The sequence below is a fragment of the Pipistrellus hanaki genome (assembly GCF_964339955.1).
Source record: "Pipistrellus hanaki genome assembly, chromosome: 11".
Lineage (NCBI taxonomy): Eukaryota > Metazoa > Chordata > Mammalia > Chiroptera > Vespertilionidae > Pipistrellus > Pipistrellus hanaki.
This window is the reverse complement of record NC_140513.1, coordinates 43011343-43037163: the sequence shown is the minus strand read 5'-3', so window position 1 is coordinate 43037163 and position 25821 is coordinate 43011343. Positions and strand designations below refer to the sequence as shown.

Here is a 25821-nt window from a genome sequence, read left to right as displayed (position 1 = left end):
AAAATTATGGTGGAAAAGTGAAAGATCTCTGGGTTCCAAGAGAATGATACAGCCACCGAGAAAGTTAGGACAATACGTGGGAGCAGATGAGGCGGGACCTGAATGCAAAATAGCTGTGTTTTCTTCACCATTGTAATCCTAATCAACTGGTAGCGCATTGCCAAGCACATTGCAGTGATGCAATAAATTGTTAAAGGGCAAGATGAAGATATTTTGAATAGCTGTGCCAGAGATGCGAGAAAAAAAATCATTGTAGAATATAGGAAGAAATGAGGAAAATAAGTTCTCCTGGGGCCAGTGTGGAGCTTTGAGGGCCAGACCATCTTTTGAATTGGTATGGTAGTGTGTCAGCTACCTGAGCATTTGGACCATGTATATTTAATATTTGGTATGTATGGTACTTAACATAGTTGTGATATCCTTAAATGAATAACTTAATAATATATGAGGACAGGCTTTAAGCAATGAATTGGATTTTAAGGTTAAAGTGATAAATGACGAAGACAAATTTGTATCATCAGTGAACTGGTGTGGTCTCTAAGGGACTTGTCAGAATTCAAGAAAAGAGATCTTGAGCAATTTTGTTAGTATCAGAATGAGGTAGTGAAGGATGTATTCAAAGAGAAGGTATTACTTGTAACTTGTTTGGAGTGGAGTAGAAAATGCAGATAACTGTATAATAGCTTGAATTTTCTAACTTGATATTCACATAATAAGTTTAAATACAGGGAGCTTACGGTAGGTAGAATTTTCATAGAAATAGGTATGTATAATTCATAGTCATTTTGCTCAAAGTTGTTCTAAAGTATTGTTTAGTCGTTTAGTGTATAATAAATGTGTACAATAATAATATCTCATGTCAGAAAACATATATTTCATAATGACAGTAAAGTAACAAGACCCTATGATAATAATTCTCTTTTGAGAATTCTGGTCTGTTAACTAGCAGATTATTGCATTTTTGCTGTATGCAGAAAACACCTGTGATTATTTTAGGATATTTGTCTTGTCTTGTTCAAGTAACCCAAATATGTGTATTTAGACAGTTGCCTGTTCATATATACTCAGCTGTACCTGTTTGCTTTGTTATTTCTCTAAGTTTAATGGACCAACATAAAAATTTATGGCAACTATTGCTTAATGGCATCTTTACCTTTAAAGAAAAAAGAAAACAAACAAAACTAAATCATGCTGAACAGCTATGATGATGTTTATGGTTGACTACAGGATCAGATATATTCTATTAAGTTGATTTTTGATACTATGGACCATATTTAGGGCAAAAAATATTTAACATATATAAACAAATACAATTAAGTACCTGTTTGTATAGCAGTGTTACCCTAAATTTACTTTATGAGCCAATAAAAATCAATTGCTTAAAATAACCTTTTGTTCTCTCCTAAACCAAGACCTCTTTTAAAAATTTTCTTAAAACTGAGTAATTATGCATGTCTTACTAGTTTCCTGATGTTTGTATTCTGCTTATGCATCTTATTTTTAAGAAACAAATCTCACTTAAAAAGGAATGAGCAAAGGTGTGTCAGCTGCTAATCCATTTTCACTTTTACATCTCTGTATACAAGAAATTAGCAGGCTGATTCTCAGAATTGCTTGGTCTTTCATCTTTACAACTTAAAAATACAGGTATTATTTCTTTCTAGTTGGTTTGACTCAGTGGATAGAGTGTTGATCCACAGACTAAAGGTACTGGGTTTGATTCAAATCCTGTCAAGGGCACGTACCTCGGTTGCAGGCTCAATCCCAGGCCCTGGTCAGGGTGCGAACTGGAGGCAATTAATCAATTTGTCTCTCTCACATGGATGTTTTTCTCTCTGTCTCTCCCCCTCTCTTCCACTCTCTCTAAAAAATAGAAATAAATGGAAAAATATCCTCTGGTGAGGTTTAACAACAACAACAAAAATCAATATTTAAATGTATAAATTTTTCTAAGTTTGTTCTCTGTATTCTTTGTTCTAACATATTTTTCTTGATTGTTAAAACACTATGCTTATTCTTTGAATTCTAATTCTTTCAAAAATGAAAGTTCTCTGTCCTCCCCTGTAAAATCAAAACAAAATCATTTTTGGCTAAGGAGGAAGCTTTTAAAAATATAGTCATGTAAAAAAAAATACCTTAAATATAATTCAGTTGTAGTGTCAGATCAATTCCTGGACTTATTGGGGTGATCACTTCGTAAGTTATATGAATGTCTAATCTCTGTTTTTTACCTGAAACTAATGTAATATTGTATGTCACCTAATTGAAAAACAATGAAAAAATAATTGTTGTATTACAATTAATATTTATTCATAAACAAAATTTAACAGCATCTAGATATTAAATAATTTATTTTTAATATTTACCTAATTCTTCTTGCTTTTAATATTTTAGGCCACTTGATCATTCTGGCATTTTATGGTAGAGAATACATTGAGTTTGGCTCATGGAAAGAATATGAGGTAATTGATCACATGTTCTCTATAAATTTTGAATTATATGTATGCAAAATATAGAGTATTTTAACATGTCAGATAAGATCTCATATTTGAATTTTTCAGTAACATTTTACGGTACATATACGATTTTAAGATAGGTTTTCCTTTCCTGGTGGTCAGTAGTAGTTAATACTGAAAGCATTGAATAGCTAAGCTTTCTGTGGGGCTATAGAAACCACAAGAGAACTCCTCCTTCCTACCTGCCTTCCTATCCTGCCCCCAAGTAGGATTAATGGCATGCTGCATTGAAAAGTAGTGGCTAGCACACATAATTTATAGGGAACTAATAAGAAAGAGCATTGAGGCTCCAATAATGGGAAATTTCTAGGCACTACTCAGGCTCATTTAATGAGAAAACAAATATAAGATCCTCTGTTAGTTTTTTCCCATTTGGTACCCACGATGTATGGGTTTGGCAGTCTAAAATGGCAGTCAATTTAGTGTACATGCTACATGCATTCCCACAATTGTTTTACACATTATCAGACATCAAGCCTGTATCGGAGGGAATTCAAATTAAAGATAGTAAAGCACAGCAGTTGTCTGTATGTAATCCAGTCATTGACATGGTAGTGTTGGAGATCATTGGATTTTATTTGTTTGGTGGAATAATTAGCTAACCTAGTGCTGATGTCATAATTGTTCTACTCAATAATGGGTTGGTTATGTAGGAAGGTGCTAGAGTTTGGTGTGTGAACTTCTGCTTCCATTACAAGAGGCCTTAAGAAAGGTGAAAAGGGGGTGGGGGCAGGGGTGAGGGTAGGCTGGGTTGTGGGAGGGGCATCACAGGGATAAGCTTTGGTTATGAGTACAAGTAAACTGTTCATCTTTAATCTTTGAGATTATAATATTATATTTTCACCCAGATTACTTCCTTACCTTTTCACATAGTTGAAATGAAATTGCTAGTCCTTTTAAGAGGATAAAACATTATTATTTTAACATTTCTTCAGTCTTCCGTTCCTATGAGAAGATAAGTGTATAATCTGTTGGTTAGGAAACTTAACCCAGACTCAAGAATTAACTAGAGCTATCTATGTCCTCCATTTCAAAACTGTTTTTTATAGAAGTCCTCCAAAGAGTGCACCAAATATTCCCTGATGTGTGTTCCAAGTTTTTATTCTTTTTTTGATATAAGGTTGTAAGAAAGATAAATTGAATAGTTTTGTATCTTAGACATTTGTAACATAATTTATAACAAAAAAATTATGCATTTATATACAGAAGTTATAATTTAATAGTTTTAATAATCCTTATTATGCTATATCTAAAGGGATTTAGTACCAACCTTTCAAAGAGTTTTCTAGGAAATCTTGCAACTTCATCATATTTCTCAAACCATTTGAATTGTCTGTATCAAACAGATAAATCTGACATTCTTTTTCCTAATCACTCAGTATTTAGATATGAACCTAATAACTGTGGAAGCTTGTACAGGCCTGGAGGAAGAAAAAAAGTTTCCATAGCATAATTCTCTTAAAATTGCTTACAAATAATGTTTATTAAAAATAGTTTAGAGAAAATTTAAAGTAAAAACCGAAAGATGTGTGGGTAGAATCCTTCTCTTGGGTAAGTAATGGGAGATGAGCTAAACTTGTATTATCCTGAGAAGCAATACAGAACAATTAATTATATATGTGTCTGTCCATCCCACTTTTTTAATACTAGAGGCCCAGTGCATGAAATTTGTGCATGGAAGGGGGTATCCCTCAGCCCAGCCTGCACCATCTCCAATCTGGGATCCCTCTCACAATCCAGGACTGCTGGCTCCCAACTGCTCTCCTGCCTGCTTTCCTGATTGCCCCTAACCACTTCTGCCTGCCTGCCTGATAACCCCCTAACCACTCTGCTGCCAGCCTGATTGATGCCTAACTGCTCCCTTGCCAGCCTGTTTGCCCCTAACTGACCTCCCCTGAAGGCCTGGTCATCCCTAACTTCCCTCCCCTACAGGATTGATCGCCTCCAACTGCTCTCCCTTGCAGGCCTGGGTCCCATCCAACTGCCTTTACCTGCAGGCCCAGTCACCTCCAACTTCCCTCCTTTACCTGCTTGGTCACCCCTAACTGCCCTCCCCTGCAGGCTTGATCACCCCCAACTGCCCTCCCTTGCAGGCCTGATCCCTCCCAACTGCCCTCCCCTGCTTGGCTGATTGCCCACAACTGCCCTCCCCTGCTGGCCATCTTATGTCCACATGGGGGCAGGATCTTTGACCACATGGGGGCAGCCATCTTGTGTGTTAGAGCGATTGATGGTCAATCTGCATATTACTCTTATTAGATAGGATAGAGGCCTAGTGCATGGATGGGGGCCAGCTGGTTTGCCCTGAAGGGTGTCCCACATCAGGGTGGAGGTTCCCTTGTGGTTTTGGATGGCCTGGGCAAGGGGCCTGTGGTGGTTTGCAGGCTGGCCCCGGCCCCTGTTAACCCAAACAGAGGCCCTGGTATCTGGGATTTATGTATCTTCTACAATTGAAACTTTGTAGCCTGGAGCAGAGCCAAACCTCCTGCTTGCTCTGTGGCTACAGTCATTTCTGTTGGAATTTGTTTACCTTCTATAATTGAAACTTTGTAGGCTTGAGTGGAGGCCGAAGCCTGCAAGGGCAGGTGGAAAGCTTTGCTTCCTGCATTGTCGGGGAAACCCACGCCTCCCTCCTGCTCTCTGTGGCTGTAGCCATCTTGGTTAGGTTTATTTACATACTCTCTCTGATTGGCTGGGGGTGTGGCTTGTGGGTATAGTAGAGGTATGGTAATTTGCATATTACTCTTTTATTAGATAGGATGATTTTTGGACCATTTACTTTGATAGCATTAAAATCCTTTATTATATGTGAAATAAGGTAGTTGAGTTGTATAGGGGAATGATAGGGAAGGAATTACATTTGTTTTTACATATTATATACCATATACTTTACATTTATGTAGACAACACCTTACAAAGTTCTTTTGTGTGTGTAGTATCTTATTTAGCTTTTCCCAATTGGTCAGTTAGAGGATAGGGGTTGTCTCCATAATATGGATGGGCAAACTGGAGACCCAGAGAGGTTCTAGCATGCGAACCGAGATGTTGTGACTTTTACTCTAGCATTCTTATCAACTATATCAGTAATTATATTCAAATTATTCAATAATTCAAATTTGATTTTCGAATCAAAGAAGTTCTTCAGGAGCTACCTTGGCACTGTTGGTGGCCTATAGAGCAAAGCCCTTTTGGTCTTTTTCCCTTTGATAGTATTTCATAAGAAGATAGGATTTCAGAGCTGTTCTCCTTTCATTTTTGCAAAGCCTGTAAATTAGAGTGGCAGTCTATGCCTCAGTTTTGTTCTTGCGTTCTACTAAAAGTGATGATTAGGTTGTATACCTTTTCCTTACTGACACTGTGGAGTTAGAAACAAGGGTTAAGCTTGGCATTTCTTTTACTTCTGTTCCTCTTCAATTAAGTTAATTTACTGAATTAACATAGTACGCAGGATATATAAGTTTCTAGCTTTTTACCAGGGGCAATGACAATTGGTTTTAAAATAAAGGTATAGTGTCATGTTCAATTACTTTTCTACAGTTCATTCTGAACTCAGAGAAGCACTGAAAAGGGCAACAAAAATGGATATTGACAAGAGTGAGGAAAGATCGAAGCCATGGTAGTTACTTATTTAGTCTTGGGAACAGAGGAGAAAAACTTAAAATCTGTCTTCAAATTTGTATTTATCTTTTTTTGTTACAAACTTTTAGTGAAAATCAAAGTAGCAAGATGACAGGTATGTTAGAGACGTTATCATCTTAAAAGCTCAGCTGAAATACAATGAGTTTAAATTATAGAAAGGGTAATTTCAATTTGTCATAAAGAATACACCCCTAAAATGTCAAATGAACTTTGTCTGGAATGGCAGTAGAGATATTTGGGTGGTCAAACTCCATAAAAAGATTCATGACCAGGATTGTTATTCAACTAAATATACATTTTATCTTTAAAATCTCTACCAAATGTAAAGTTCTTTGATTTTCGTTAACTATAATTGTGTTGCTAATTGCTTGGAAACTTAATGCAATATGCACATGAATATGCTATTATAACTAAAGAGGATACATGTAATTTATGGATATTCTTTTATTATTTTTCCGAGACAAATTAAGATAAAAATTGCAAATGCATTTCCAATTTTGGACTATAGAAAGAACTATAATGCATTTAATCTAAGAGATACTATAAATTTAATCTTATGTGCACTTAAAAAATACTTGATAGAAATATAAAGGAAGCCATCAGTTGGTCAAGAATGTGAGAATGAATCTCTATCCTTAATCAAAGTAGTCTAGTGCAAACAGCTTATGGGTTTTTGAGGTAATCAAACCTGAGCTTGAATCTTGGTTCACCCACTTGTTAATTCAAAATCTTTATGTAATATGGGATAGTAACTGTTGCCTTGCACACTTGTAAAAATTAATTAAGGGATATATGTGAAGTACATAATCCAATGCTTGGCACAGAGTAGTGCTAACAAGTGATAATTCTCTTCATTTCCCCTGAAAGTCTTACAGTTTCTCTAGAAGTTTGGTTCAGGAAACCAGTCGTCAGGGAGGGGATAAACTGGCATATTTTGGAGATAGGGTTCAATATACTTCGTACATTTACTATTTAATTTCCCATATTTTACTGTATCCTGTTATAGTGCACAGGAACTTCCTGCTTTTTTAAATTAAGGAGAAACCAGTTTTGGACCTACCTTGAGCAAAAGCTTCATTATCAGACTCACTTTTAGGAAGAAAGCCATAGAAAGTTGTAAGTAGGAAACCACATGTAAAATAGAAAATATGAAACATCTTCAGATCTTAACTCCTGGAGAAACTTCCTTTTATCAGAAGGAAGTAAATGTTTAATTTAGAGTTCAGTGTGATACATGCATTATTTCTTTCAATTTAGGGTCCAATCAGTTCTCATTTTGTTTTATTTTAATTAACATAATTGTCTTAGATTCCCTCCAAATCACTACTTACCCCCCCACCCCTACCCCAGCTAACACTAGTCAGCTTACTATTATAGCTATCTTGTATTTCATTTGATAATTTTATAATGAAAACCAATATTTATTAAGTGCTACCCATGTGAGAGGCACTAAGCCCAGTACCTTATATATACTCACTCAACTTTCACATTATCTCTCTGAGGGAAGTAGGTCCTACAGACCAATGATCCCTTATATTCACTTGTGAATTTCAAAAGGCTTTAAAAAATCACCAGTTCCCTAAGTTTGTGGCAAAACTAATTTAGCCTCAAAACAACTCATAGTTAGTTTTTTCCCATCTCTTTGGTACCCATGGGAAAAATGGGTTTGGCAGTCTAAAATGGCAGGCAATTAAGTGTACATGCTACATGCATTTCCATAATTGTTTTGAAATCAATTATTCAACTTGGATAGTGGATGGGCATATAAACAGCGACTATCCTCAGGACTGGCTGTGAATAACATCCAGAAATACCTCTACCCTGTTCCCCACCTGGGGACTCTGATAACTTTGGGGACCACTTAGGTTGCCACAACAATTGGGGGGCCACTTTGGACCACTGGTTTTGAGTTAGTCAAACCTGAGCACTTTGAATGTTCATTCATTTAGCTACAGGAATGTTAATGTGTATGATTATGGGATGCTGCTCTAGATCCACTTGGGGTGTAATATATCTGGTAGTACTTTCTAAAATTCAAACATTTCTAAGTCATGTGAGACATATAGCCCAGGGGCTAGTAATAGGGTATTGTGAACCTGTTTCATTATCCTGTTTTATATATGAGAAGACCGATGCTAGAGAGTGTTCAGTAAATTGCCAAGGTTTGAATGGTATGTTAAGATGTTAAGTAAATTACTCAGGTAATGCATGGTAAAGCCAAACTTAAACTCAGCCCAGACTCTAAAACCGCAACACTGTTTTACCACCCAGTTGGCAAGGCAAGATCGAGCTTAGTTTGGCACAATGTTTATGTCTTAAGTTGACACAATTGCTTAGCTTTATTAATAGAAGAAGGTGTATAAGAGAATATAAATCCTCTTATAATTTATATTTGGGTGAGTAATTTTATGCTTTTCTACATATCTTGGATAGGTGATTCTGATCCTAGAAATCCCTTCAATATAATGAGCACAGTCACAAAGGCCTCTCACACCAAGGAAGAAAATTGTCTAGTTTCTCTATTGTCACTCTTCATTATTTTATACTAGAGGTCTAGTGCATGAAATTCATGCATAGGGAAGGGGGTGTCCCTCAGCTTGGCCTGCACCCTCTCCAATCTGGTATCCCTCTCACATTCCAGGACTGCTGGCTCCTAACTGCTTGCCTGCCTGCCTGTCTAATTCCCCCTGCTTCTGCCTGCCAGCCTGATTGCCCCCTAACCATTCCCCTGCCAGCCTGATTGATGCCTAACCACTCCCCTGCCAGCCTAATTGACGCCTAACTGCTCTCCTGCCAGCCTGATCACCCAACTGCCCTCCCCTGTCAGCCCGATTGCCCCCAACTGCCCTCCCCTGCTGGCCATCTTGTGAGGCCATATTGTGATGAACATCTTGTGACAACATGAGGGCAGCATGCGAGGGTGGGAGGACCACCTAGGCTTTTGTTAGTATAGATTATTTGTCTCTCACTAAAGCTAGAAGTTGCTTGTTTTGACTTTGTTCAACAAATAATTACTTAATGCCTGCTATGTAGTAGGCTAGAAATACAATAATGAACAAGAAAATTTTGGTTCCTGTCTTAATGGGTACACTGTTGTCATTGTGGATGGGACAGTGCTTGGTGGGGTCCCCACGTAGCAGCATGTTTAGCAGATGTGGTCCAAAGTGGCTCCCCAATTGTTGTGGCAACCTAAGTGGTCCCCAAAGTTATCAGAGTCCCCAGGTGGGGAACAGGGTAGTGGTATACCTGAATGTTATTCACAGTCAGTCCTGAGGATAGTCGCTGTTTATTTGCCCATCCACTATCCAAGTTGAATAATTAATTGATTTTAAGCATTTCTTTTTCTAGAATCCTGACTTCATTCAAAGTAAACAGAGCTGAGAGAGCTACTAAATAAGTAACTAAACTGCTCACACTCTGGGTGCAATAACTAAATGGAAAAGCAAGATTAATTGTGGGTACTTTTAACCATAGCTAATTGAAAATTCTCATTATACTTTTAAATAATGAGCATAAGTTAGGCTCCTAAGTTATCATACCAAGTGATGCTGGATTTTTTTGAGTGACAGAATCAAAGTCTCTAGGACTTTACATATGCAATTTATTTCACAAAGAAATATAATATAGCATATTTATGCCAAGTATATTTTATAGCACACAAACATTTCTGCTTTACTTTTATTTTTTAAAGTGACATTGTAAAGAAATCATAAATTCAGTGATTTGTGAATAGAAACTACTATGATTTTGAATTTATCATTTTTAAGAAGAATAAATATACATTTTCATTTGGTATCCATATCAACTGATTTTTAATTAGCATTTTACATTAGAAGTAATAACACTTGGAAGTTTATAGTACCTCAGGTTTATGACAGTTGACATCATCCTATATAATAAAAGGCTAACATGCAAATAAACTGAGCAGCAGAATGACCAATCGCTATGATATGCACTGACTGCCAGGGGGCAGATGCTCAGCCAGAAGCTGGACTCATGGCTGGTGAGCGCAGCAGCAGTGGAGGGTGTAGGCTTAAACCAGCAGTTGGACACCCCCAAGGAGTCTTGCATTGTGAGAGGACGCGGGCCAAGTTTAGGGACCCCGTTCCCCAGTGCATGAATGTCATTCACCAGGCCTCTAGTTTTAAATAAAAATAATTTTATTGTATTATGATAAAAAAAAAAATGCTCATTGTAAAACATTCTGAAAATTCAGAAAGTTACAAAGAAAGGAGAAATCAAAAAAATACCATCATCATTCTGCTTGATGATGACTACACATCTACTCATGAGATTACTGTCACATTTTCTCAGGATTCCTGTTGCAGTGAGTGCAACTATGCTCACACTGGTGCTCTTGGCTGTACTTCTCACATATTTGCTCGCTCTCCTTTACAAATTCAAACCATATAAAAATTGGGTCATAAAGTTCGTTTAACTTTGACAATCATATCTTGAACATTCTATCATGGTAATAAATAACATTTTATATCTTTTTATTGGCATTATATGAATGTATTTAAGCAATTCTCTAAGTAGACATTTAAGTGGTATCTTATATTTTGATATTATGATTAATTGTATGTACATTTTTGTGCAGCTGTTTATCTCCTTTAGATGAATTCTTAGGAATAGAATGGCTGACTAGAAGATCAGGGCACATTTTGAATGTTTTTATCAACCAGCAGATTGATTTCTAGAAAGGTCATACCATTCATTGTATGCTCTCTGACACTGGCATGATCAATCTTTGTAAAATTTTTTTTTGGGGTCGGGAGGTATTTTTGCCAATCTGATAGTTGAATAAAAATCTCACTTTGATTTGCATTTTTAAGTAATGAATGACTAAAAAAAAATAAGTAAATGCATGTTTATCAGCCATTTGTATTTTTTTGTTGACTATCCATATATATCTTTAGCCCATTTTCTTGTTGGGCAATTTATTTTCCTCCTCCTCCTTTAAATTTTAAGACCTCTTCATAAGGATGTGGACTTTTATTTATCATTCATAATGTACATATTTTGCCATTTAAAAGTATTTTCTTTTTTTGTTTTATTTTAAAGATATGTTGGTTTCGCTTTGTTTTTCTACTTGATATTTCCACATTTTAATATGACCCATTATAATTCATAATGACTCAGTAAATGAATTAAGGATTAAACCTTAAAATAAAATGAAGATACTTAGATGGGAAGCCATTTTTGTAGATGAGAAAGGTGATGAATTGCTCACATAATTATATATGTCTGCTGCAATTACAATTTCAGTTGCTGCATATAAAATAGAAATTATGGGAGGGAGATATTTTGCTATAGTTGAAAGATTCCTTACTTTAAATGCCAGGCAGTCCTGGCTTTATTTATTTGTTCTTCAACTTAGACAACAAATATTTAAGTACTATTATATGTTAAAATTCATAATGGTTTCACTATTTACTGTTGTGTGACTCGGGCAGTTTACTTAACTCATCAGTATTTTGACTCAATTTGTTTATTTTTTAAAGAGGGATAATACCTACCTTGTTGAGTTATTACAAGGATTATAATTTTCCTAAAGTATCTAACAGCACCTTACATATAATCAGACAATAATAAACATTTAGTGTTGATGCTATTATTCTTTATAGTAACCAAACATAGTGAACTTTTAGCCTGTTATTATATACTGGAAGCCCAGCACGTGAAAATGCACGGCTGCTCCCACCTGCATGATCTTGCTGTGCTCACAGCCCCACCCACCTGCGCCGGTCTTTGGTTGCTTTGGCGTTAGGGCCACTGGTTTTTTATAATATAGACTAGAGGCCTGGTGCACGAAATTTGTACACAGGAGGGGGGGGAGGGTTCCCTCAGCCCAGCCTGCACACTGTCTAATCTAGGACTCCTCGGACATTCCTCTTACAATCCTTGACCGCTGGCTCCTAACCACTCGCCTGCCTGCTTGATTACCCCTAACCTAACCCCCTGCCAGCCTGATCACCCCTAACTGCCCCTGCCTGCCAGCCTGATCGCCGCTCACTGTCTCTTTATTATATAAGATAGTAGTTTAGTTTTCAAAGCTTTTTACTTATTTCATATCTTATTTGTTCCATACAGTTTTCCTTTAAGATAAGCAGGGCCTGTATACTTTTCCATTTTACAACTGTGGAACTGAGACCTAGAGAGAATGATTGATTTGTCCAAGGTCATATGGCTTTTATGTGATTAATCAGGTTCATATTTTCCTCCCACCTATATTTAAGATTCTCACTTATCCTAGATTGATGCTCATTATGGGAAGGCACAGAGAATGGAAGATAGATAGATAGATAGATAGATAAATAGATAGATAGATATGCCTAAGTGACCATCACAACTGAAACAACTGAATGGACAACTGAACAGGCTGTATGGAGCAATCAGGCTGATATGGGGGGTGGGAGGGACAGTGAGGGGTGACCAAACTACGGAACAGCAGGCTGCATGGGGCAACCAGGCTGGCAGGGGGGGAAGTTAGGGGTGACCAGGCCATCACAGGGAGCAGTGAGGGGTGATCAGGCAGGCAGGCAGATGAGCATTTAGGAGCCAGTGGTCCCGGATTGTGAGAGGGTGAGAGGGATGTCTGACTGCAAGTTTAAACCAGCAGTTGGACATCCCCCAAGGGGTCCCTGATTGAAGAAGGTAGAGGCTTGGCTGAAGGAACTCCCCTCCCCCATGCAAGAATTTTATGTACCTGGCCTCTAGTCTGACTAAAATTGCCCAGTCTTCATTTAGGTTTAGCCATTTTATAGTTTTTTTGTGTTGCTCCCATTTCAGTCACCTGAACATTGGCCTTAATGTCTTAGTTGTCTATATCAGTGATTTAAAGAAGAAAAAAAAGGAAAGAAGAAAGGATCAAGGGAAAGAGGGAGGGAGGGAGGAAGGGAAGGAGGAAGGGAGAGAAGAAGAAAGAAAGGGAAGAAAGGGGGAGGAAGGGAGGGAGGGAGGAAGGGAGGGAGGGAAGGAGGGAGGGAGGGAGGGAGGGAGGGAGGGAGGGAGACAAAGAAAGAGAGGAAGAAAGAGAAAAGATAAAAAGTTTATTTGAGCCAAACAGATAACATATGCTTGGGAGCAAGATCTCAAATGCTCCCTATAGCTGTTATTTTTAACCTTTTAAAAAAAATCTTATGGCATGCACAAACTACTAAAATTTTGCAGCACACCAAAAAATATTTTTTGCTGATATGACAAAATCATATGTATAATTTTGATTGATATAAAAAAAGTAGTAATTATCTTTTTTGTTCCAAAGTGACTTTCTAAAAATCATCTTCCTATACTTGTATATAAGGATTTCTGGTACCAAGAATTAGCTATTCAGATGCAACCTTATTATGTGATGTGATCAATAAGATGCAACTGGATTATTATAACCTATATATTTATGGTTCAAGACAGGGCATTCATACCAGATAGTTATGATTGTATTGATTGTGGTGGGTTGTTTGTTTGTTTGTTTGTTTGAAATTTGACAATCTAAAGGAAAAGAGGTCAGTACCCCTGACTAGTTAGGTGTTGCATGTTTCAGAGATCCTTGCAGCATACCAGTTGAAAATTGCTGTTCTGTAGCATTAATGGTGGTTATAAGTGAATCACATCTTGGGATATTCATGCCCGTGCAAAGATCCTTTCCTTTCAATCTGGTGTGGGCCAGTAGCTTACTTTACAAAACAGAATGCCACAGAATTAAACTCTTCCAGGTCTGGATGTAAGCCCTAAGAAGACCAAGTAGTTTTAGCTTTAGTGTTTTGGGGAGACCTGAATTATCATGTAAGAAATCTGGTTTCCTTCCCAGAGAGACCATTGGGAAAAGAGTTCACATGGAGACAGAGGCCCTGAGATTGCATGGAAAGAGCAACCTAGTTACCCTAGTATTCTAGCTGAGCCCACCTCCCCACTGCCTGCTGAAAGCAATCACGAATGACCATCAGCAGGAGAATCAGAATTGCCTAGTAAGCCCAACTTAGCCTGCAGCATTATGAACAAATAAAATGGTTGTTTTCTTGAGCAAGTAAGTTTTGGGATGTTTTGTTACACAACAATATAAAAAGCAAAAAGAAGCATAACAGTGTTCTTGAAAACAAAAGTTTTGCTAAAGGATATTTACTTTGCTTGTCCTCTTTTGACAGTTTTGGTCTTTCTGTAGCTTGCAAATATCATGCAGTATTGAAGAGAGATAATAGTAATAAATAATTCTTTTCCTTTACAGAAGCTCACCTTACTCTTCCACAACTACATGGGTTTGGCTGATACTTGGGTGAATCTGAGGTAAACCAATCTCTCCATACTGATTCTCTTCAGAGAGATCTCAGGCAACAGGGTGCTTTCTGTGTTCTGGCTCTGACTCCTCTTTTCCGTTAAATTTCTTACTCCCAGTCTTGTGACTCTTTTCTCCCTGTCAGAGTTGAATTGGATTTGGCCTGGGTCAGCCAAGTAAGACAAGATGGAGAAGTCTTTCTTCCTCACTTGCACTTATTTCTGTTGTCCAGAAAAGACTTGGGCAAGTCTTTTGATGCTGAGAGTGGATCTAAGACCAGGAGTCACCTTATTTTTTATCATTTACAAATTAGTTAGCAGGGAATATATTGAGCCATTGCTCATACAGTTTATTTTTCCCTCCCACAGATTAGAGTCTCTCCTATTTAACTTTAAATATTTAAATAGGGTGTTTTTTTTTCATGTTTCTACTAGAGATAAGCATCAATGATCCCAAAATTTATAAGTATAATTTTTAAAACATTTTTTTTGTTAAAATGCTTTTTGTGTTAAAAATTATAAGATGATAGATTTAAAATTCTCAAGATTGATTGTCTTTCACATTCATTTATTTGCTCTCCCTCTAAAACAACAAAAACATGGACAAAACAATTACAACCAACCATTTCAAAATTCTGACAGTTAACCAAAGAATGAACTGAAAATCCATGGCCCAGGAGAAAACTACTGAACCATGAGAAGACAGTGGAGTCTGTGACATTTTAACTTGAGGCGATTTCCATCTTTCCTCTTTCCCCAGCTTAGTGCTATAGCAAAAGCTGGCAGCGTTACAGACAGTGGAGAGATATGACCACTTTTGGATATTCATTAAAGTCACCAGCTCTGAAGCACAGTTGATATGTTGTCCAAGCTTGCAGCTCCCTGGGAAAACTCTGTTCTCAGAGAGTGGTTGACTGTTTGACTTGACTCAGAGCTCAGCCCAGTTGGGGGAAGAAAAGGCCTACCTTCAGGGCTTTGCTGAAACAACAGCAACTGTTGGCAACATATCCACTGCTTAAAGCTGTGATTTCATTTGGGGCACATAAGAGTCTGCCCCGGATTTTAAAAGGAAATCTACGAGAATTAGCCAACCCAAGGGTATTTTGTGTTTTGTTTTGTTTTGTTTTGTTTTGTTTTAAATATATTTTATTGATTTTGTACAGAGAGGAAGGGAGAAAGATAGAAAGTTAGAAACATCGACGAGAGAGAGTTATCAATCAGCTGCCTCTTGCACACCTCCTACTGGGGATATGCCCGCAACCAAGGTACATGCCCCTGGCCGGAATCGAACCCGGGGCCCCTCAGTCCCCAAGCCGACGCTCTATCCATTGAGCCAAACGAAAAGCTCCAACATATTCATGGGAATCTGAAAGGTTGCACAGTGTGCAGAGCTGTGCACATGCCCAGGAAAGACCTGGGGAAGGAGATCACCTATGGCTGAGGTTTTATGTAAGTAGGAAAAGAATGCTAGGGCTGTCGTATAAACTGCCTGAATTTCAAAGGTGTGACTACTGGTAGAATTTCTAGGGCAAAGCATGGAAGACATACAGGCAAGCATTTAAGGACATCTTCTAACCCAGTGGTTGGCAAACCGCGGCTCATGAGCCACATGCGGCTCTTTGGCCCCTTGAGTGTGGCTCTTCCACAAAAGACCACATGCGGATGGGCATGTATAGTGCAATTGAAACTTTGTGGCTCATGCTCAGAAGTCAGTTTTTGGCCTGATTGAGTATTTTGAAGAAGTGGTTCTAAGGCCAAACCACACTCAAGGGGCCAAAGAGCTGCATGTGGCTCGAGAGCCTCGGTTTGCCAACCACTGCTCTAACTAATCATTGATTGACCACTAAGTTATACTGATCTAGTATGACTCCTAAGAAGCTAGGCTTAAATATAATAAGAACTTAAAAAAAAAAAATTAGTAGAGCAGTGGCCAGCACTCTATAGGGAATACAGAATCTACAAAATTAGTTCATAAAAGTGCTAAACAAATAAGCATTATCAATAAAAACAAAATCAGTGTTAAAAAATCTTGGTGGGGCAGTGTGGAGAATTTGATACTACAGTTGTTAAAATACATTATCTAAAATATTCAGTTTTCAACAAAATATTGAGTCATTCATGAAATAGGAAAGTATGCCACATACACAGGAAAGATGAACACAAACATCAGCCAATAGAATTAATGTCCCTTCGGGATCTCAGATTTGGGCTTAATAGACAAAGACTTTAAGTCAGTTTTTATAAATATGTTCAAAGAACTAAATGATACCATGTAAAGAATTAAAGGAAGGTATAAGAATGATGCTGTGCTAAAGAGAATCAGTCAACATAGAAATTATTTTAAAAGTACCATTTTTTTTTCTTTGTAACTTTTTCTGTCCTGTTTTAAAAGACAACTGCATGAAGCAGTAATAATAAATCTTTGTTGATGGGCTTATCTACACTAATAAAAGAAATATGCAAATTGGCCACACTTTCACTATGCCCACCAGCCAATCAGGAGTGAGTATGCAAATTGTTAACCAAACAAAGATGGCTGATTGATTTGCATATGCAGGCACAGAGTGAAGACTGAAGAGGCTGGCCTGAGTGGAGAACCAATCCTCACTGCAGCCGGAGCAGAGAAGCCTAGCCTCGAGGCTTGGCTTCTCCATTGTGGCCAGAGTGAAGGCCTGAGTCCCAGGTGCCGGAGGAAAACCAGTGCCAGCAGCCAGGGGATGGAAGGCCTATTGCACGAATCTTCATGCAACGGGCCTCTATTAACATATAAAATTATAGTTTGACAATAATAAAAAAAAAACGGTAAGGGAATGGAGATATACTACAGGAAAAATTTTTTATATATTATTAGAATTCAAATTAGTATGTTTTAGGTTAAAATGCTAATTGTAAAATGCAGCCACTTAAGGGAATAACAGAAAATCAGTAAAAGAAACAAGGAATAAAAAAGTTACAATAGGAAATATCTAACACAAAGCGGGGCAGGGATTAAGGGATATATGATATTAGAGAACTGAAATATTCTCTTATAGAGGTTATAAGGTGTAATTTTCACATTAAGTCATGTATTTATATAATTTTTATCACTAGAACATTTTGATTCATGGAGCCTCTTAAGGACTTAATTTTATGATACTACTAGACACTTCTCAATAGATTTTTAAAATATGGTATAAGAAAAATGCACCAATGTCAAGTCAATGCAAAAAGATTTTATTAACCCTAGTTCTTAAATATTGGCTTTGTTTCCCTGGAGATGAAACAGCAGTATACAGAAATGAGAGATTCCTTTGATTTTGTTCCTGATATTTGAATATGGAAAATTTATTTTCTTCCTCTAAAAATGGGGGGTGAAAGATGAACAAAGGACTTTGGAGGATAGAGAAGATAATGTGAAAAAAGGATCTGGAGATAAATGAACATAAAAAAAGGGCTGTTGAAAAGAGAAATATCGTGGGCAGAATATTTCAGAAGTCTTGAGAGGTATTTTTTATTTTTTTTTTTGGTCTGCTTTTTCATATATTATTGGTTCTGCTTTCCAAAGGTGTCCAGCCCAGTGGAGATATGATCTCATATGCCTTTAGAAACTTAAACCCATGTTTAGCTTTCTGGTATGAAGGTTTACTTATATCAAACAATATATTTATATAATTTCCTTATTATAGAAAAAGTGTTTCAAATGAATTTTCTTACAAATGAGCTAAACTATCATTTAAAAATGACTTCTCAATCTGTTTTCAGTCCCAGCACAGTTGAAGAATAAAGCATAGTTGCATCAGTAATGATGACTCACTCAACTGGGAGCATCTCTCTGGGTGAGAATAATAAGATTTTAAAAGACTTCTGAACAGTTCTGATATGGTATACCTTCTTTTCATTATAAATTTAAACCATAGATTGAAACCATTACAGAAATTGGTATTATTAAGAGATGACAAAGATTAAATTTAATCTACTCATGTGAAAACTTTTTTCTTCAGTGATATTAAAACTCTCCAATATTTCTATTAACCTTAACAGAGTTTTCAAGACATATTTCTTATTATTTTTTAAAACCTTATTAATTATGTTAAGTGTGCAGTACAATAGAGTTAACTGTTTGCATACAGATCCCTAGAACTTTTTCATCTTAGCAACTGAAACCCTCTTCCCTTTGAAGAATAATTCCCTTTTCCCCTTCCCCTCAGCCTCTGGTAATCATTATTCTACTTTCTAAGAGTTTGGCTACTTTAGATATTCTATGTCAGTGGAGTCATGCAGTCTGAGTGTTTTCGTGACTGTCTTATTTTACTTAACATAATGTCTTCAGTTTTATCATGTTGTAGCTTATGACAGATTCCCTTCTTTTATTTTTTTAATCTGAGTTCTGTTCAATTGTATTTTATGCTACATTTTCTTTATTGGACATTTAGGTTGTTTTTACATCTTGGCTCTTGTGAATAATGCTGCATTGATCATGAGTGTACAAATATCTCTTAGAAATCTTGATTTTAGTTCTTCTGGGATGTACTAGTATATCCAGAAATGAGATTGCTATATTGTGTAGCAATTCTGTTTTTAATTTTTTTAAGAAACTTTCATACCATTTTTTATAATAGCTGCACCATTTTACATTCCCACCAACAGCATACAAGGTTTATAATTTCTCTAGAGCCTCACCAATACTTGTTACTTTGTTTTTTAAGAAATAAAAATTTTTTATACTGGCCATCCTAATCATTCTTACTGCTAACATGTAAGGCCTTTATTTACTTATTTTTCACTTTCTTAAGAAACAGAATAGTTATTTTAGGAGATTTCCTATAATTATTGCAAATCTCCACACTGTCCCCTGACATCAAACTCTAGAACACCATTTGGGGCCAATGTTTTTGTTTTGCTTTTTAAGGACTGCTTGCCTTAATAACATCATCATAATGGTGGTTGCTGTCTCTAGGTGTATTATCTGCTCTGGTTTCCAAGCAGTCCATAAATGCCACATTGAGTGTATTACTTCAGTGTATACCTAATGTGTTCTTCAACTCTCTCTGAACATGGTTGTTTCCATGCATCATCTGCTTGTGAACCTTGCTGCCAGCCAATTTCCGCAGATGTCTTACTGAGTAGGGTTGTGCTGCCAAAGACCAGCTACCCTCTAGTGCCCTATATTTGATGATCCTGACTAGCCAGTTAATAGTATGTATAGTTTATAGGTGATGTCTATTATTATGTTCAAGACAACAGATATAATGCTTATAATCTAATTAGTTCTCACAGCTATTTATATTTCAGCATTTTCTGTTTTGCATATGCTTGGATTGAATTAGGACCTCAGAGTTGCTTCTAATCTCTCTGACACTTTTAAAGACCATACTGTAACATCGTAACATTGTAAGATTGAACAAAAAGAAACACTTTGAATATGTATTAAAGTTTTGACTCTGCCACTTGTTGATTTACCTTTTGATGTGTCTTATCCTCTCTGAGGCAGAAATCTCATCTGTAAATGGAATATAATGATAATTACCTTTTATTTTTATGGCTTCATTAATATTGTGAGCTTGTGTTTTTTTAGGAAGCCTTTTAACCAAGGAGCCTATCACAATAGGATTTCCTTCCTTCAAATAGTGAAGATAAAGGGCATTTCATCCTTAGTGGTACTTTTTTAAATCCTCACTTTAGGATATGTTTTCATTGATTTTTAGAGAGAGAGGAAGTGAAGGAGGGAGGTAGGGAGGCAGTGTTTTGTAATAACTTGCCTTTATCAAATCTAAGCTTTTGATTTAGTTTTTAAAGATACCCTTTATTTTTGTTTTTGTGGTTTATCTAATGTTTAATCATTTAGCTAATTTTAATTTCTTTATTGATTAAGGTATCACATATTTGTCCTCAGCCCCTCATTTCCATCCCAAACCCCTCCCCATGCATGCCCCCACCCCCCTGTTGTCATATGATTGTAAACAATCATATGGATTGCACACAATTCCTTTGGTTGATCTCTTCCCCTTATCCCCACCCTCCCCTACCTTCCCTCTGAGATCCGACAGTCTGATCTATGTTTCCTTGTCTCCAGGTCTATTCTTGTTCATCAGTCTATGTTGTTCATCATTTCCCCTAGATGAGTGAGTTCATGTGATACTAGAAATACACTTATAAGAACCGAAAATGAAACAAGCAACAACGGTTATGCTGAGAGGCAAATGAATCAGTCTGTAGTGAGTTTCTTTCTAGGCCAACAGTTCTTTTGAGTGCCAGTTTCAATGTCAAACAGTTCCTTATGTGTACATGTAGCCATGATATTTCAGTTCTGGATGATGGACAAATGGTGATAATGCAGGTCCGACCCAATATATATATCTGAGAAGCAAGCTTGACTAGCCTTCACATACCCAAATTATAGACTCCTTCTTGCCATTTCCTCTCCAAACATCCCAACAAATGCCCATGGCAGGAAGAAAACTCAGTCTGGGGGCTATAGTGGGACCCTCACAGTTCCACTCCCAACTGCTGAGCTGTATGTTCTCCCCAAACCAGTAGTATTTATTCCAAAACTCCAGCTCAGCAGTTGGGAGTGGAACTGTGAGGCTCCCACTATGGCTCACAGACTGAGTTTTCTTCCTGCAGTGGGCATCTGTTGGGATGGTTGGAGAGGAAATGACAAGTGAGGGTCTATAATTTGGGTAAGTGAAGGCTGGTCGAGATTGCTTCTCATATATATATATATATATATATATATATATATATATACATATTGTATAAGTTTATAGATTTCTATGATCCATTTATTTTTATAGCCCATAAATTGATGCATGTTTTAGACTTTTTGTTGGTCTGTAAGTAGTCTTCTTGGCCCATTTCCATGGGCCATGCATATCTGCACTAATAAAAGAGAAAGATACAGATCGACCGTACCTTCACAACACCCATCAGCCAATCAGGAGTGAGTATATAAATTAACTCAACAAAGGTGGTGGGTTGATTTGCATACACAACCACCAAGAGGCCAGGGGCAGGATGCTTGCTTTGTCACCATGGTGATGGAGCGAAGGCAGTGCCAGCAGCCAGGGGAAGGAAGGCCCATTCTTGCATTAATTTTTGTACAATTGGGCCTCTAGTATGCATATAAGATGAAATTTGTTTTTAATTACTTTCAGATCTCCTGAGTCAATATTATGGAGAAAGCAGAGAACCCACCCAATAGTTCATATGAAAGATGTATGCCTTTTATTTTTCTTATTTATTTACTTATTTATTTATTTAATTTTTTTATTCTTGACTCCAAACAGGAGTGTAGCAACTAATTCTTGTGAAGCAACTAATTCTTGAAGTAGAAAACATATGAAAATGTTCTTTCCCAGCCTAAGACTGGCTTTTGCTCTGTCTTATAGTACTACTTTGATTTTGGGGGAAACTAGTCATGTGTGGGGATAATTCAATTCAACATATCCTGATGACCATTCCTGTCAAAGTGCAGGTGAAGTATTTGCCCACCTTTGAGATCCTGAAATCTGGCCTACTGAAGTGCAAACATTGCTCTTTGGCTATATTCTGGATTGTTTTTTGATTGAGCTGCTTTTTAAAATATTTGTTTTAATTATTTGTATATTTCTAACGACATTGCTAATCTCACAAAGGGAAAGGGCCTAAATAGCCTGTCTGAATCAACTATGGATCATCTCGTTACTGCGATAGCTGGACTGTAGTACTGCTATGAAACATTAATTGAAAACTACCTAATGCAAAGAAAGTAGCTATTGCATAATAGCATGAGGATATTGTATGTTGTTCAGTAACAGCAGTACTAGTTCCACTGAAATAGTTCAGATACGGATTTGATATTGCTTAGTCTTCATTGTTCAGTGACACAGCAAATCAGTCATTCCACCAACAAAATAATAGATGCTATAAAGCTGATGAAGAAAGAAGGAATGTTGCTTAAATACTTAAGATGGACTAAAGTTTTTGTTAGTGGTAGGCTCTAATCCCACATATTAGATATGCATAGTATAAATTGTGAGCCTGTTTAAATTTTACTCTTCTGTCTGGAGAAGTATTTATAAAAGTAATGACAATTTTAACTTTGTTCATAATTAAATTGAGGACACAAATTACACATAATAATTATAGAATAGGTTTTGAATGGTAACTAGATGCTAGTGATATGTATGTGTTTTATCATTTTATGGAGACACAGTCTTTCTAGAGTGGCATTATCTATATTTTTATCTGTGAGAAAAACAGACTAAGAAAGCTGCTGACTTGCCCAAGATAATTTAGCAGGTAATGGAGTTGGGATTTGAACAGTAGTCTGTTTAACACTAAAAGCCCAACCTTTTAACTACTACTTTACACCTTAATATCCGGTGCTTTAATATTCCTGGCCTGCTTTCAAAAACTTCTCTCTTCCTGTCAATTCCAGAGATAACACTCAGTAACTTGACAACAATGACCTTTCTAAACAAATATAGAGTGTTACAGAACCAGATGGCCAAAGATTATATTTTATTTTTCTGGCTCAACATAAATTGACTGATAAAATCCAGAAAAGATCCTTCTATGTCCTAGGACTTCATCAGGCCACATGGCAAACCAGTGCCCTTTATCAGGAGCCAGTCATGAGTACAGAACCTTATGTCTTTATACCGTAATTTAGATTAGGGCCTAATGAAAGGGCAAGAAGCTGGTTTACTAAATGAGATCATTCTGCGCTTTAGTAGTGGCAGTGCATTTGGGTAGGGAGTTTCTGAGGAATTAAAGACAGAAAGGCAGTTAGTGCTACTGTCTGTGCCATTAAGTGGATGTAAGCAAGGAGAAAGCTGATTACAACTTAACAGACTGCCAACTTAGGCATCTTTTTTTCTTTCTTTTGGGATTTAAGTAGGATTTTTGTAATAATTAGAAACCTATTCTTGATCATTCAAAATTGGGTATCTTTTTGACAGTTTTAGATAGATATTTTTATAAAATATGTTTCTATATTATAAACTTATTATATTAGAAACATAAGTTACTATATCATATACAAGCATAAACATAATGCTTTCATGAGTTCAGTTACACTTAGTAAAGTTCAGACTTAGACCAGGTTACACAGGGTAGGTATAGAAATGTTTCAAAGCTATATTGAAGCCAACATGTAATAGACAGTAATTTTCAATAACAAAAGAAGCACTGGACTTGGAGTCCATCGGCCAACCTGTTTGAGGCTTCTGTAAGGATCCTCCAGTAAATGGTTAAATTCTGAGTCTCAGTTTTCCTTATTTGCAAAATGAGGCTAGCGTAGTATTACCTGCCTTCTTTCATTACAAAGTTGTTCTAAGGACCAAATTTGGGGTAGGGGGGAAGGCATGTGACAGTTATGGTGATGTACAAATGAATGTTGTTATTATTGGTTACATCCACTGTGTAATGGAAGTGTTCTAAGTTACGAATAGGATAAACATGCATTTCCAATTACTCTGTATCTAGTATAGTTTAGTGATTTGGGCCAAGTCACCACAGTTGTTTTGAGCCCTCTCACCTAATCCCTCTCACAGAGTTATAAGAATTACACTAGTAAAAATGCTTTCTTAAAGTTTTTATAAAACAACTATAGGCCCTAACTGGTTTGGCTCAGTAGATAGAGCATTGGCCTACATACTGAAAGAAGGTTCAATTCCGGTCAAGGGCATGTACCTTGGTTGCGGGTACATCCCCAGTGGGAAGTGTGCAGGAGGCAACTGATCAATGTTTCTCTCTCATAGATGTTTCTGACTCTATCCTTCTCCCTTCCTCTCTGTAAAAAAATCAATAAAATATTAAAACAACAACAACTAGAGGCCTGGAGCACAGATTAGTGTACCAGTGGGATCCCTTGGCCTGGTCTGTGGGGATCAGGCCAAAACCAGCTCTCCAATATATCTCGAGGGGCCCCAAATTGTGAGAGGATGCAGGCCAGGCCAAGGGACTCCACCTGTGCATGATCGGGGCGGAGAGGGACCACGGGAGGATTCCTGTGGGCGACCATAGGAGGACTTCAGGCCAGACCCCAGCAGCAAGCTAACCTACTGGTCAGAGCGTCTGCCCCCTGGTAGTGAGTGTGCATCATAGTGACTGGTTGAATGGTCGGACACTTAGATTATTAGGCTTTTATTATATAGGATGATTGGGTAGGAATTATAGATAACATTACTAAGATAGCATTACTATTGATAACATAGCGTTCTGAACAAATTTCAGAAAGTTAGAAAAGAAATAACCAGAAGTTTCTTAGCTGTTCCCTTATATCTTAGCATAATAATTAACCCAAAAATATTAGAATGACGCTTGAAGTCATCAATCATATCCTTTTTATTTTAAGATTAAGAATTTCCTCCTAATTATATTTTTCTCATTTATGCCATGTTTATATTTATACACCAGCATCAGCGATTGTAAAGGATGGCAGTCATCTCTCAATCTTGAGAGATATAGCTTTCTAAAAATGTAAAGCCAGAGAAGAACCCTGTGAGGAGGTAATATTGTGCTGTGAAATGAAGCTGGGCTTTGTTGTCAGAGTTGAGATGAAAACTTGATCCTGTCAATACTAGTTTGGAGACCCTGGGAAATGTACTTAAGAGTCTGGTACAGTGTAGCTACTTAAATTATACTATTTCTTTTTGTGTGTGTTTTGTTATAATTTTATTTTTTTCCTGATTTTTAAATTTCAAGTTGATCCTAAAAATCTGAGAAAAGAAAATTCAAAATCAAGTTGTTATTTACTTCTAGAGGCTAATAGGATTAGGTTGGAAAATTGAAGATTGGTAGATAAAAAGAATAAATATACAAACATATGTGCCTATGATTCCTTGTGACTTTCCTGTCATTTACCAGTATTTCAACTGTGGAAGATGTTTTCCTTTCTCTCTTTTTGTTGATTAAATAAGTGGGTAGAATTTCTCCCTTGATCATCTTAAAAATAATTTCATTGTAACCAATAGTCTGTGGGCTTTCAGTTGAATTTTAATATGAGTTTTTTGTGCAGAAGCTTATATCTGTCTAAATTTTGGTTACACTATTTGGAGAGTGGATATTATAAAAATTGATAGTCAGTTGTTTGAAATATTACAATGAATTGCTTATGAAAAAGGATACAATATGTAGTTTTACCTTTTTCAAAAGGAAAACAATCAGGCAAAAATATGAGAAATATTTTCAGTTGTCCAAGGCTAATGTTGACTTAAGTAGGTCTAGGACTTCACGGTTGACAGCTGCAGATAATTAGCTTTTCTTCCTTAACAAAGAAAGCAAATGGAGCTGCAAGACATTCATTGCCTTTTCTGTCATCATAATAATAATGTATGTATTTAACTTCTGCAGTTCCTTAAATTGATTTAGTGCTAAGCTGCCTACATTACATATAATAGGAGTGACAAGTGAAAGCTGCAGCACATATTTG

The 25821-nt window shown here is 36.8% G+C and overlaps 1 protein-coding gene across 7 annotated transcripts in view; it reads left to right on the top strand.

Moving 5' to 3' along the window:
* The window catches only part of RFX3 (regulatory factor X3), a gene marked incomplete at its 3' end in the record, with an annotated part of 272770 nt that overhangs the window by 34092 nt on the left and 212857 nt on the right, over positions 1-25821 (top strand). For 3 of the 7 annotated variants that reach the window (XM_084899513.1, XM_084899507.1, XM_084899512.1), the window contains exons 2-4: positions 2395-2462; positions 14380-14438; positions 18168-18241. The exons of 2 other annotated variants lie outside the window; for them this stretch is intronic. In XM_084899513.1, the coding sequence (XP_084755639.1) occupies positions 18208-18241 (34 nt within the window). In that variant the 5' untranslated portion in view covers positions 2395-2462; positions 14380-14438; positions 18168-18207. The remainder of the gene's footprint in view (positions 1-2394; positions 2463-14379; positions 14439-18167; positions 18242-25821) is intronic. 2 more of the 7 variants (XM_084899508.1, XM_084899510.1) reach the window with 2 other exon arrangements.